Here is a 13,085-nt window from a genome sequence, read left to right on the forward strand (position 1 = left end):
TATTACTAGTCTGTTCAACCTCTCTTTCGTATCGTCTGAGGTTCCTAAAGATTGGAAAGTGGCCCCGGTCATCCCCCTCTTCAAAGCGGGAGACACTCTAGACCCAAACTGTTACAGACCTATATCCATCCTGCCCTGCCTTTCTTAAGTCTTCAAAAGCCAAGTGATCAAACAGTTCACCGACCATTTTGAATTCCACCGTACATTCTCAGCTACGCAATCCGGTTCCAAGCTAGTCATGGGTGCACGTCAGCCACGTTCAAGGTCCTAAACGATATCATAACCACCATCGATAAAAGACAGTACAGTGCAGCCGTCTTCATCGACCTGGCCAAGGCTTTCAACTCTGTCAATCACCGTACTCATATCGGCAGACTCAGCAGCCTTAGTTTCTCTAATGACTGCCTTGCCTGGTTCACCAACTACTTCTCAGACAGAGTTCAGTGTGTCAAATCGGAGGGCCTGTTGTCCGGACCTCTTGCAGTCTCTATGGGGGAGCCACAGGGTTCAGTTCTCGGGCCGAGTCTTTTCTCTGTATATATCAATGATGTCGCTCTTACTGCTGGTGATTCTTTGATCAACCTCTACGCCCATTCTGTATACATCTGGCCCTTCCTTGGACACTGTGTTAATACACATCCAGATGAGCTTCAACGCCATGCAACACTCATTCCGTGGCCTCCAACTGCTCTTAAATGCTAGTAAATCGAAATGCATGCTCTTCAACCGATTGCTGCCCGCACCCACCCGCCCGCCCAACTAGCATCACTACTCTGGACGGTTCTGAATTAGAATATGTGGACTACAAATACCTAGGCGTCTGGTTAGACTGTAAACTCTCCTTCCAGACTCATATTAAGCACCTCCAATCCAAAATTAAATCTAGAATCGGCTTCCAATTTCGCTACAAAGCCTCCTTCAGTCATGCTGCCAAAAATAACCTTGCAAAACTGACTATCCTACCGATCCTTGACTTCGGCGATGTCATTTACAAAATAGCCTCCAGCACTCTACTCAGCAAATGAGATGCATTCTATCACAGTGCCATCCGATTTGTCACCAAAGCCCCATATACTACCCACCACTGCGACCTGTATGCTCTCGTTGGCTGGTCCTCGCTACATTTTCGTTGCCAAACCCACTGGCTCCAGGTCATCTATAGGTCTTTGCTTGGTAAAGCCCCGCCTTATCTCAGCTCACTGGTCGCCATAGCAGCACCCACCTGTGTCACGTGCTCCAGCAGGTATATTTCACTGGTCATCCCCAAAGCCAACACCTCCTTTGGCCGCCTTTCCTTCCAGTTCTCTGCTGCCAATGACTGGAATGAATTGCAAAGATCACTGAAGTTGGAGACTTATATCTCCATCGCTAACTTTAAGCGTCAGCTGTCAGAGCAGCTTACCGATCGCTGCAGTTGTACACAGCCCATCTGTAAATAAGCCCATCCAACCAACTACCTACCTCATCCCCATATTTGCTTTTGTTTTTCTGCTCTTTTGCACCCCAGTAATTTCTACTTGCACATCCTCATCTGCACATATTACACTCCAGTGTAAATTGCTATATTGTAATTACTTCGCCACTATTGGCCTATTTATTGCCTTACCTCCTTATTTAATTTGCACACACTGTATAGAGATGATTCTATTGTGTAATTGACTGTACGTTTGTTTATCCCATGTGTAACTCTGTGTTGTTGTTTTTGTCGCACTGCTTTGCCTTATCTTGGCCAGGTCGCAGTTGTAAATGAGAACTTGTTCTCAACTGGCCTACCTGGTTAAATAAAGGTGAAATAAAAAGAATGTATAAACAAATGTGTAAATATTCGTATGAACATAACAAGATTGAACAACTGAGACACAAACTAAACAAGTTCCACAGACATGTGACTAACAGAAATTGAATAATGTGTCCCTGAACAAAGGGGGGGGGGGGTCAAAATCAAAAGCAACAGTCAGTATCTGGTGTGGCCACCAGCTGCGTTAAATATTGCAGTGCCTCTCCTGCTCATGGACTGCACCAGAATTGCCAGTTCTTGCTGTGAGATGCTACCCCACTCTTCCAACAAGGCACCTGCAAGTTCCCGGACATTTCTGGAGGGGAACGGCCCTAGCCCTCACCCTCCGATCCAACAGGTCCCAGACGTGCTCAATGGGATTGAGATCCGGGCTCTTTGCTGGCCATGGCAGAACACTGACATTCCTGTCTTGCAGGAAATCACACACAGAACGAGCAGTATGGATGGTGACTTTGTCATGCTGGAGGGTCATGTCAGAATGAGTCTGCAGGAAGGGTACCACATGAGGGAGGAGGATGTCTTCCCTGTAACACACAGAGTTGAAATTGCCTGCAATGACAACAAGTTCAGTCCAATGATGCTGTGACACACCGCCCCAGACCATGATGGACCCTCCACCTCCAAATTGATCCCGCTCCAGAGTACAGGCCTCGGTGTAACACTCATTTCTTCGACGATAAACGCGAATCCGACCATCACCCCCGGTGAGACAAAACGGCGACTCGTCAATGAAGAGCACTTTCTGCCAGTCCTGTCTGCTCCAGTGACGGTGGGTTTGTGTCCATAGGCGACGTTGTTGCTGGTGATGTCTGGTGAGGACCTGCCTTACAACAGGCCAACAAGCCCTCAGTCCAGCCTCTCTCAGCCTATTGCAGACAGTCTGAGCACTGATGGAGAGATTGTGCGTTCCTGGTGTAACTTGGGCAGTTGTTGTTTCCATCCTGTACCTGTCCCGCAGGTGTGAATTTCAGATGTACCGATCCGGTGCAGGTGTTGTTACACGTGGTCTGCCACTGCGAGGACGATCAGCTGTCCGTCCTGTCTCCCTGTAGCACTGTCTTAGGCGTCTCACAGTATGGACATTGCAATTTATTGCCCTGGCCACATCTGCAGTCCTCATGCCTCCTTGCAGCATGCCTAAGGCACGTTCATACAGATGAGCAGGGACCCTGGGCATCTTTCTTTTGGTGTTTTACAGAGTCAGTAGAAAGGCCTCTTTAGTGTCCTAAGTTTTCTTAAATGTGACCTTAATTGCCTAACATCTGTAAGCTGTTAGTGTCTTAACGACCATTTCACAGGTGCATATTCATCAATTGTTTATGGTTCTTTGAAAAAGCATGGGACACAGTGTTTAAACCCTTTACAATGAAGATCTGTTAAGTTATTTGGATTTTTATGAATTATCTTTGAAAGACAAGGACCTGAAAAATTGACTTTTTATTTTTTGTTGAGTTTATATGGGAGATACAACCATCCCAGCTCTGCAGATTTTGCTGCGAAGAGACAGAATCATTAGATCATTTGTTTTGGTACTGTCCGTATGTAACATGTCATTCCTGGTTCAGGAATGGCAAAAAAATTGCAACATTTACTTGGAGCTAACTCTGCAGAGTGATTTAAAAAGGCATAGTCAATTTATCAATAATATAGTAATACTATTATAATGTTTTATCTTTCATTTACAATCTGTAGAAGCTGAGAGAAGCTGAGAGAAGCTGAGAGAAGCTATGAGAATAGAAAGGTTCAGAAGTTTTGTGAAGCATCACAGTACAGTGGGAAAATATATGGAACATAGAAATCACAACTGGACGGTGTTCAGAGATAGATGGGAGGGGTTGAATGGAGCTGAAGGATGGAACTGGACGGTGTCCAGAGATAGATGGGATGGGTTGAGGGGAGCTGAAGGATGGGACTGGATGGTGTTTAGAGATAGATGGGAGGGGTTGAGGGGAGCTGAAGGATGGGACTGGATGGTGGTCAGAGATAGATGGGAGGGGTTGAGGGGAGCTGAAGGATGGGACTGGATGGTGTTTAGAGATAGATGGGAGGGGTTGAATGGAGCTGAAGGATGGGACTGGATGGTGTTCAGAGATAGATGGGAGGGGTTGAATGGAGCTGAAGGATGGAACTGGACGGTGTTCAGAGATAGATGGGATGGGTTGAGGGGAGCTGAAGGATGGGACTGGATGGTGTTTATAGATAGATGGGAGGGGTTGAGGGGAGCTGAAGGATGGGACTGGATGGTGGTCAGAGATAGATGGGAGGGGTTGAGGGGAGCTGAAGGATGGGACTGGATGGTGTTTAGAGATAGATGGGAGGGGTTGAATGGAGCTGAAGGATGGGACTGGATGGTGTTCAGAGATAGATGGGAGGGGTTGAATGGAGCTGAAGGATGGAACTGGACGGTGTTCAGAGATAGATGGGAGGGGTTGAATGGAGCTGAAGGATGGAACTGGACGGTGTTCAGAGATAGATGGGATGGGTTGAATGGAGCTGAAGGATGGAACTGGACGGTGTTCAGAGATAGATGGGAGGGGTTGAATGGAGCTGAAGGATGGAACTGGACGGTGTTCAGAGATAGATGGGATGGGTTGAGGGGAGCTGAAGGATGGAACTGGACGGTGTTCAGAGATAGATGGGAGGGGTTGAATGGAGCTGAAGGATGGAACTGGACGGTGTTCAGAGATAGATGGGATGGGTTGAGGGGAGCTGAAGGATGGAACTGGACGGTGTTCAGAGATAGATGGGAGGGGTTGAGGGGAGCTGAAGGATGGAACTGGATGGTGTTCAGAGATAGATGGGAGGGGTTGAATGGAGCTGAAGGATGGAACTGGACGGTGTTCAGAGATAGATGGGAGGGGTTGAGGGGAGCTGAAGGATGGAACTGGACGGTGTTCAGAGATAGATGGGAGGGGTTGAGGGGAGCTGAAGGATGGAACTGGATGGTGTTCAGAGATAGATGGGAGGGGTTGAGGGGAGCTGAAGGACTGGATGGTGTTAAGAGTTAGATGGGAGGGGTTGAATGGAGCTGAAGGATGGGACTGGATGGTGTTCAGAGATAGATGGGAGGGGTTGAATGGAGCTGAAGGATGGGACTGGATGGTGTTTAGAGATAGATGGGAGGGGTTGAATGGAGCTGAAGGATGGGACTGGATGGTGTTCAGAGATAGATGGGAGGGGTTGAATGGAGCTGAAGGATGGGACTGGATGGTGTTTAGAGATAGATGGGAGGGGTTGTATGGAGCTGAAGGATGGGACTAAAAACAACACGATAACTAATGTAAAATATAGTGGGTCCGTAAAATGTATATAGTCGGTATTAACTGGAAGTAGAAGCCTAAGTGTTGTTGTCCATTAGTTTAGTCCAATTAGTGGAGGGGTGTTGGGTTAGGGGAATATAATAAAGGAAAATATATTTACAAAAAATACAGTATATATGGGGGATTGGAAATGGTGCATTACATTGATGCTACAATACAATGTTACAGTTGATCTAAAGCCAGCCAGACACACGTTGCTCCTTTCATATATTTATTGATCATCAGCATCATGTTATGGGTATGACTGTCACTGCCAGGGACTAGGGTGTTTGTCAGGATCTAGAAAGGAGCAAAGTTAGAGGAAGACCTGCCTCAATCTTCTGAAAACCTAATGGATAGAGTTTTATTTTTCACACACACACACACATACACACATACAGTACACACACACACACACACAGACAAATACACACGCGTGACCATGGCCCTGGAGATGTGAAACCTGCTGAGGATGCAGATGTGACCAAAGGTTCCGCTTTGGTTCCAGTTCCCTGAGGACATAACACCTCCTCTCCCTCCCTCTCTCTCTCTCTCTGTTTCTCTCTCTCTCTCTGTTTCTCTCTCTCTCTGTGACTCTCTCTCTCTCTGTGACTCTCTCTCTCTCTCTCTCTCTCTCTCTGTGACTCTCTCTCTCGCTCTCTCTCTGTCTGTCTCCTCATACTACAATCACACAGCATACAGTATTGTACAGTATTGTGCATCTTCTCTACTGCAGGTAAGTCTGTTTTATCTGAGATATAACTGGATATAACCTGTTATAATATATTCACTTCTGTCCTCTGCTGCTGTAGTTTGTGTCACAACAGTTGAACTGAACTTGTTGATAAAGTTGTTAAATCAGTATGACTTTCTGTCTTTGGATATACACAGGTTTTTGTGTTGTAGACAAAACAAATTTCAGCTGTTGATCGTTTTATCTCTCCTCTCCTCTCCTCTCCTCTCCTCTCCTCTCCTCTCCTCTCCTCTCCTCTCCTCTCCTCTCCTCTCCTCTCCTCTCCTCTCCTCTCCTCTCCTCTCCTCTCCTCTCCTCTCCTCTCCTCTCCTCTCCTCTACTTTTCTCCTGTCCCGTCTCTTCTCAACTCTCCACGCTTTCCTCTCTCCTCTCTTTTCCAGGTCTCTCTTAAGTGGTTGCTATGGTCTGTTTTTGCATTGCTATGGGAGCTATGCTCTCATTGGCTCTGCCTGACCTGGTTACCATGGAGACGTGTACATCGGCAGGGACGCCTGGACTGCATGGTTTCCCAGGGTTACCAGGAAGGGACGGACGAGATGGAGAGACGGGGGAGAAGGGAGTGCCAGGTACACCCCCCCCCCCCCCCATCTCACCCACCCACCCACACCCCCACCTGGTACATTCCAGGGTACATGATCACATCTCAAAACATTCCCTCTTCTGTCCAGGTGTTGTATCTGGACCAGGCCAGATACCAGAGGGGGGCCAGAAGGGGGAGCCGGGTGTGAAGGGAGCGGTTGGGAAGCTAGGTCGTAGTGGTGTGAGAGGAGATAAGGGATCCCCAGGGTCAGAGGGACCCCGGGGAGAGCCAGGGGAGTCGGGCTCAGCAGGGTCTCTGTTCCATTCTGCCTTCAGCGTGGCCAGAGGCACCGCCAGCCCTCCAGAGAAGGCCAGCCCCATCAGATTTACCTCTGTCATCACTGATGTTAACAAGGACTACAACACAGAGACTGGACGCTTCAGGTAATGCCGGGCTACACAACTTTCTAAATCCTAACATTGCTGAGGCTCTCACAACGACCGCCTCTCCTGTAGTTTTGTCTTGCCAACATACGTAGTGGTGCGCACATAAGTCTTCTCTTGTTTCTGAGGATTCTCCATACCAAGCTCTTAACATAGCTAGAACGAGCTGTGACGAGTCAGACATTCACGCTTGCCATACAAAGTTGAAATATCTAGCCAATACATTTTGAATTGAATATCATTGCCTGTGAATATCAGAGTTGTAACCATTTGACACACTGGCTAAAGCAAATACCCATAGTGCTCTTCTAGTACACACGTCTCCACATTCTGGGGGAAACAACGGCATCATCTCACTGGCTTCTTTTCTGAGCTCTCATTGGCTATTGCTGCTCACTGTTCTCAAAACGTGTCGTTACATATATCACACTACAAGAGCATTGCAGATTTGAACATTTTGGGCCGTGTGGGACTGCTCAAAAAGGGGATCATAGCCCTCAGCATCTCTGACCTGCTCTGTGCTGTCTGCATGGCCGAGTAGGCAACAACATTGGGATTTTGTCTCTGATCTTAAAAATGTGTTTAGGAAAGTTAAAATCAGGGCCAAAATCATGTAGTGTACTGTCTGACTGTCCTTTCAATGCTGAGAGCCCGTACTGCAGCATTTAATGTCAGCAGAATGAACCCCGGTGGCTCGCGACGTGTAAGGCAAGCAGGTACGAGCTCCGCAAATCCATTAGGGCTGCAAAAAGACAATAGACTCAAACTTGAATTGATGTTCGACAACTCAAATTGCGACACGTGGCAAGGACTGAAGACTTTAACAGACTGCAAAGATAAATCCAGCTGTGTGGTGCCCACCGAAGCCTCCCTCCCAGACGAGTTTAACACATTCTATTCCTGCTTCGAGGCAGGCAATACCGAGCCATCCATGAAGACTCTCGCTGCTCCAGGCGACCAGGTGCTTTCCCTCTCCGTGACTGACGTGAGGAAAACTCTCAAAAGAGTGAATACTCACAAAGCTGCCGGCTCAGATGACATCTCTGACCGCATCCTCAGAATGTGTGTTGACCAGCTGGCTGGCCTCTTCTCGGACATCTTAAACCTGTCCCTGTCCCAGGCTGTAGTCCCCACTTGCTTCAAGGAGACATGCCCCGTCACGCTTCAAAGAGACACTCCCTGTCACGCTGACCTGGTCATCATGAAGTGCTTCGAGAGGCTGGTCATAGCCCACATCAAGGCCAGCATGCCAGGCACACTGGACACACTAGTGAGGAGGGAACATGCTCCATTCCACATCAACAGGACTGCAGTAGAGAGAGTCAGCAGTTTGAAGTTCCTTGGCGTCCACATTGGCATCCACATTACCAAGGACTTGTCATGAACCAACAACACGACCACTCTGGTCAAGAGGGGGCAACAGCGTCTCTAGTTCTTAAGGCGGTGAAGATATTATGCATGCCGCCCCAGGTCCTCTCCAAATACTACTGCTGCACCATCGAGAGCATCCTGACCAGTTGCATCACAGCCTGGTACGGAAATTGCACCGTCCACAATTGCAAGGCCCTCCAGTGGGTGGTGAAGACCATGCTCCCACACATCAGCCAGTCAGTCAGCCAGCTAGTCAGTCAGTCAGTCAGCTAGTCAGTCAGTCAGTCAGTCAGCTAGTCAGTCAGCCAGTCAGCCAGCTAGTCAGTCAGTCAGTCAGCAAGTCAGTCAGCTAGTCAGTCAGCAGGTTAGTCAGTCAGCAAGTCAGTCAGTCAGCTAGTCAGTCAATCAGCTAGTCAGCCAGTCAGCTAGTCAGGCAGTCAGCTAGTCAGTCAGCTAGTCAGTCAGTCTGTCAGCTAGTCAGTCAATCAGCTAGTCAACCAGCCAGTCAGTTAGTTAGTCAGTCAGCTAGTCAGTCAATCAGTCAGTCAGCTAGTCAGTCAGTCAGCCAGCTAGTCAGTCAGTCATTCAGTCAGCTAGTCAGCCAGTCAGTCAGACAGCTAGTCAGTCAGTCAGCCAGTCAGCTAGTCAGTCAGCCAGTCAGCCAGCTAGTCAGTCAGTCAGCCAGCTAGTCAGTCAGTCATCTAGCCAGTCAGTCAGCCAACTAGTCAGTCAGCCATCCAGTCTGCCAGTCAGACAGTCAGTCAATCAGTCAGTCAGCCAGCTAGTCAGTCAGTCAGCTAGTCAGTCAGTCAGTCAGCTAGCCAGTCAGTCAGCTAGTCAGTCAGTCAGCCAGCTAGTCAGTCAGCCAGTCAGTCAGTCAGTCAGTCAGCTAGTCAGTTAGTCAGTTACCTAGTCAGTCAGTCAGCTAGTCAGTCAATCAGCTAGTCAGTCAATCAGCCAGTCAGTCAGCCAGCTAGTCAGTCAGCCAGTCATTTAGTCAGTCAAACAGATAGTCAGCCAGTCAAACAGTCAGTCAATCAGCTACTCAGTCAGTCAGCCAGCTAGTCAGTCAGTCAGCTAGTCAGCTAGTCAGCCAGTCAGTCAGCCAGATAGTCAGTCAGTCAGCCAGTCAGTCAGTCAGCTAGTCAGTCAGTCAGTCAGCTAGTCAGTCAGTCAGTCAGTCAGCTAGTCAGTCAGCCAGTCAGCCAGCTAGTCAGTCAGTCAGCTAGTCAGTCAGCTAGTCAGTCAGCCAGTCAGCCAGCTAGTCAGTCAGCAGGTTAGTCAGTCAGCAAGTCAGTCAATCAGCTAGTCAGCCAGTCAGCTAGTCAGGCAGTCAGCTAGTCAGTCAGCTAGTCAGTCAGTCAGCTAGTCAGTCAATCAGCTAGTCAACCAGCCAGTCAGTTAGCTAGTCAGTCAGTCAGCCAGCTAGTCAGCCAGCTAGTCAGTCTGCCAGCTAGTCAGTCAGTCATTCAGTCAGCTAGTCAGACAGTCAGTCAGACAGCTAGTCAGTCAGTCAGCCAGTCAGCTAGTCAGTCAGCCAGTCAGCCAGCTAGTCAGTCAGTCAGCCAGCTAGTCAGTCAGTCAGTCAGTCATCTAGCCAGTCAGTCAGCCAGCCAGTCTGCCAGTCAGCCAGTCAGTCAGTCAGTCAGCTAGCTAGTCAGTCAGTCAGTCAGTCAGCCAGCTACTCAGTCAGTCAGCCAGCTAGTCAGTCAGCTAGTCAGTCAGCCAGCTTGTCAGCTAGTCAGTCAGCCAGCTTGTCAGTCAGTCAGTTACCTAGTCAGTTAGTCAGTCAGTCCGTCAGCTTGTCAGTCCGTCAGCCAGCTAGTCAGTCAGCCAGTCAGCCAGCCAGTCAGTCAGTTAGTCAGTCAGTCAGTCAGCTAGTCAGTCACTCAGTCAGCTAGTCAGTTAGTCAGTTACCTAGTCAGTTAGTCAGTCAATCAGTCAGTCAGTAAACTAGTCAGTTAGTCAGTTACCTAGTCAGTCAGTCAGTCAGCTAGTCAGTTAGTGAGTTACCTAGTCAGCTAGTCAGTCAGTCAGTCAGTCAGCCAGTCAGCTAGTCAGTCAGTCAGCCAGCTAGCTAGTCAGTCAGTCAGCTTGTCAGTCTGTCAGCCAGCTAGTCAGTCAGCCAGTCAGCCAGTCAGTCAGTTAGTCAGTCAGTCAGTCAGCTAGTCAGTCAGTCAGCTAGTCAGTCAGTCAGTCAGTCAGCTAGTCAGTTAGTCAGTCAGTCAGCTAGTCAGTTAGTCAGTTCCCTCGTCAGTTAGTCAGTCAGTCTGTCAGTCAGTCAGCTAGTCAGTTAGTCAGTTAGTCAGTTACCTAGTCAGCTAGTCAGTCAGTCAGTCAGTCAGCCAGTCAGCTAGTCAGTCAGCCAGCTAGCTAGTCAGCCAGCTAGTCAGTCAGTCAGTTAGTCAGTCAGTCAGTCAGTCAGTCAGTCAACCAGCTAGTCAGTTAGTCAGTTACCTAGTCAGTTAGTCAGTCAGTCAGCTAGTCAGTCAGTCAGTCAACCAGCTAGTCAGTTAGTCAGTTAGTCAGTCAGTCAGTCAGCTAGTCAGTTAGTCAGTTACCTAGTCAGTCAGTTAGTCAGTCAGGCAGTCAGTCAGCTTGTCAGTCCGTTCGTCTATCCATCCACCCATCCTCTCTCTGGCTGTAGGTGCCGCGTGCCGGGGACGTACTACTTTGTGTACCACGCCTCGTCTGAGGAGAGACTGTGTCTGGTGTTCAAACTGGATGGAACCAGTCTGGCCTCCTTCTGTGACCTGACGTACGGGGGCACGAAGAGACAGGTACACACACACACACACACCCCCCCCCCCCACACACACACACACAAGCACAAACACACACACGTACAAACACACGAACACGTACAAACACACACACACGGACAAACACACACATGGACAAACACACGCGCAAAATCACACACACACACACACACACACACACACACACACACACACACACACACACACACACACACACACACACACACACACACACACACACACACACACACACATGCACACACACATGCACAAACACACACGCACGCACACATTCACAAACACAATGGTAACCCTTCCCTCTCCCTCTCCCTCTCCTCCTCTTTTCTTCTCCCCTCTCCCGCTCCTCTCCTCTCCCTCTCCTCCCCCTCTCCTCCCCTCTCCAGGTGAGTTCGGGGGGTCTGGCTACGTACTTGAAGAAGGATCAGGAGGTGTGGTTAGAGACCAACGATTACAACGGCATGACGGGAAAACCTGAAGGGAACAGTCTCTTCTCTGGCTTCCTGCTCTACTCTCACTAACCTGAAGGGAACAGTCTCTTCTCTGGCCTCCTGCTCTCCTCTCACTAACCTGAAGGGAACAGTCTCTTCTCTGGCTTCCTGCTCTACTCTCACTAACCTGAAGGGAACAGTCTCTTCTCTGGCCTCCTGCTCTACTCTCACTAACCTGAAGGGAACAGTCTCTTCTCTGGCTTCCTGCTCTACTCTCACTAACCTGAAGGGAACAGTCTCTTCTCTGGCCTCCTGCTCTACTCTCACTAACCTGAAGGGAACAGTCTCTTCTCTGGCCTCCTGCTCTACTCTCACTAACCTGAAGGGAACAGTCTCTTCTCTGGCTTCCTGCTCTACTCTCACTAACCTGAAGGGAACAGTCTCTTCTCTGGCTTCCTGCTCTACTCTCACTAACCTGAAGGGAACAGTCTCTTCTCTGGCCTCTGGCCTGCTCTACTCTCACTATATATATCTCTCTCTCTATCCCTCCCTCCATCCATCCATCAATCAATCAATCAATCAATCAATCAATCAATTAATTAATTAATTACTTAATAATGTACTTCTATTATTCTGTTCACTAACCTGAAGGGAACAGTCTCTTCTCTGGCCTCTGGCCTGCTCTACTCTCACTATATATATCTCTCTCTCTATCCCTCCATCCATCCATCCATCAATCAATCAATCAATCAATCAATCAATTAAGTAATTAATTACTTAATAATGTACTTCTATTATTCTGTTTTGAACAATAAAGGCGTTTTAACTCATGAGTTTTGGTGTTGTTATTATCCATTGCTTTAACGGCATTTTGATTAAATGAATCAAGGTCAACTGTGTTTTTATGCTGAACAGGAACAATCTCCATGTTTACAGTTGTGATCTTCACCAGGGTTAGATCAAATACATTTCAATTCCAGTAAATTCAGAAGGTTTCCTCATTTTAAACCATTCAACAGAATTGGTATTGTGATTTCAGTGTACTTCCTGAATTGACTGGAATTGAAAAAGAATTGTCCCAACCCTGCAATCCACGATGCTGTGTTTCAAAAATAACCCTATTCCCTATATAGTGCACTACTTTAAACCACAGACCTATGGCCCCTATTCCAAATATAGTGCACTACTTTAAACCACAGACCTATGGCCCCTATTACCAATATAGTGCACTACTTTAAACCACAGACCTATGGCCCCTATTCCAAATATAGTGCACTAGTTTAAACCACAGACCTATGGCCCCTATTACCAATATAGTGCACTACTTTAAACCACAGACCTATGGCCCCTATTCCAAATATAGTGCACTACTTTAAACCACAGACCTATGGCCCCTATTCCAAATATAGTTCACTACTTTAAACCACAGACCTATGGCCCCTATTCCAAATATAGTGCACTACTTTAAACCACAGACCTATGGCCCCTATTCCAAATATAGTTCACTACTTTAAACCACAGACCTATGGCCCCTATTCCAAATATAGTTCACTACTTTAAACCACAGACCTATGGCCCCTATTCCAAATATAGTTCACTACTTTAAACCACAGACCTATGGCCCCTATTCCAAATATAGTGCACTACTTTAAACCACAGACCTATGGCCCCTATTACCAATATAGTGCA

The 13,085-nt window shown here is 47.9% G+C and overlaps 1 protein-coding gene across 5 annotated transcripts; it reads left to right on the forward strand.

The window, feature by feature from the left end:
* The first annotated feature begins 5,650 nt into the window (after window positions 1–5,650).
* Window positions 5,651–12,229, forward strand: c1qc (complement component 1, q subcomponent, C chain). 5 transcript variants are annotated; one of them, XM_031808805.1, is made up of 6 exons: window positions 5,706–5,833; window positions 6,232–6,417; window positions 6,520–6,814; window positions 10,833–10,965; window positions 11,352–11,445; window positions 11,542–12,229. In XM_031808805.1, the coding sequence occupies exons 2-6, from the start codon at window positions 6,252–6,254 to the stop codon at window positions 11,580–11,582; spliced, it is 729 nt and encodes a 242-aa protein (XP_031664665.1). In that variant the 5' UTR covers window positions 5,706–5,833; window positions 6,232–6,251; the 3' UTR covers window positions 11,583–12,229. The 5 variants fall into 5 exon arrangements, with proteins under 5 accessions (XP_031664666.1, XP_031664663.1, XP_031664664.1 ...); XM_031808806.1 differs by having other exon boundaries at window positions 5,651–5,833; window positions 11,352–12,229; XM_031808803.1 differs by having other exon boundaries at window positions 5,705–5,833; window positions 6,232–6,814; window positions 11,352–11,493.
* Window positions 12,230–13,085: the final 856 nt, after the last annotated feature.

Source organism: Oncorhynchus kisutch, linkage group LG29 (genome assembly GCF_002021735.2).
Source record: "Oncorhynchus kisutch isolate 150728-3 linkage group LG29, Okis_V2, whole genome shotgun sequence".
NCBI lineage: Eukaryota > Metazoa > Chordata > Actinopteri > Salmoniformes > Salmonidae > Oncorhynchus > Oncorhynchus kisutch.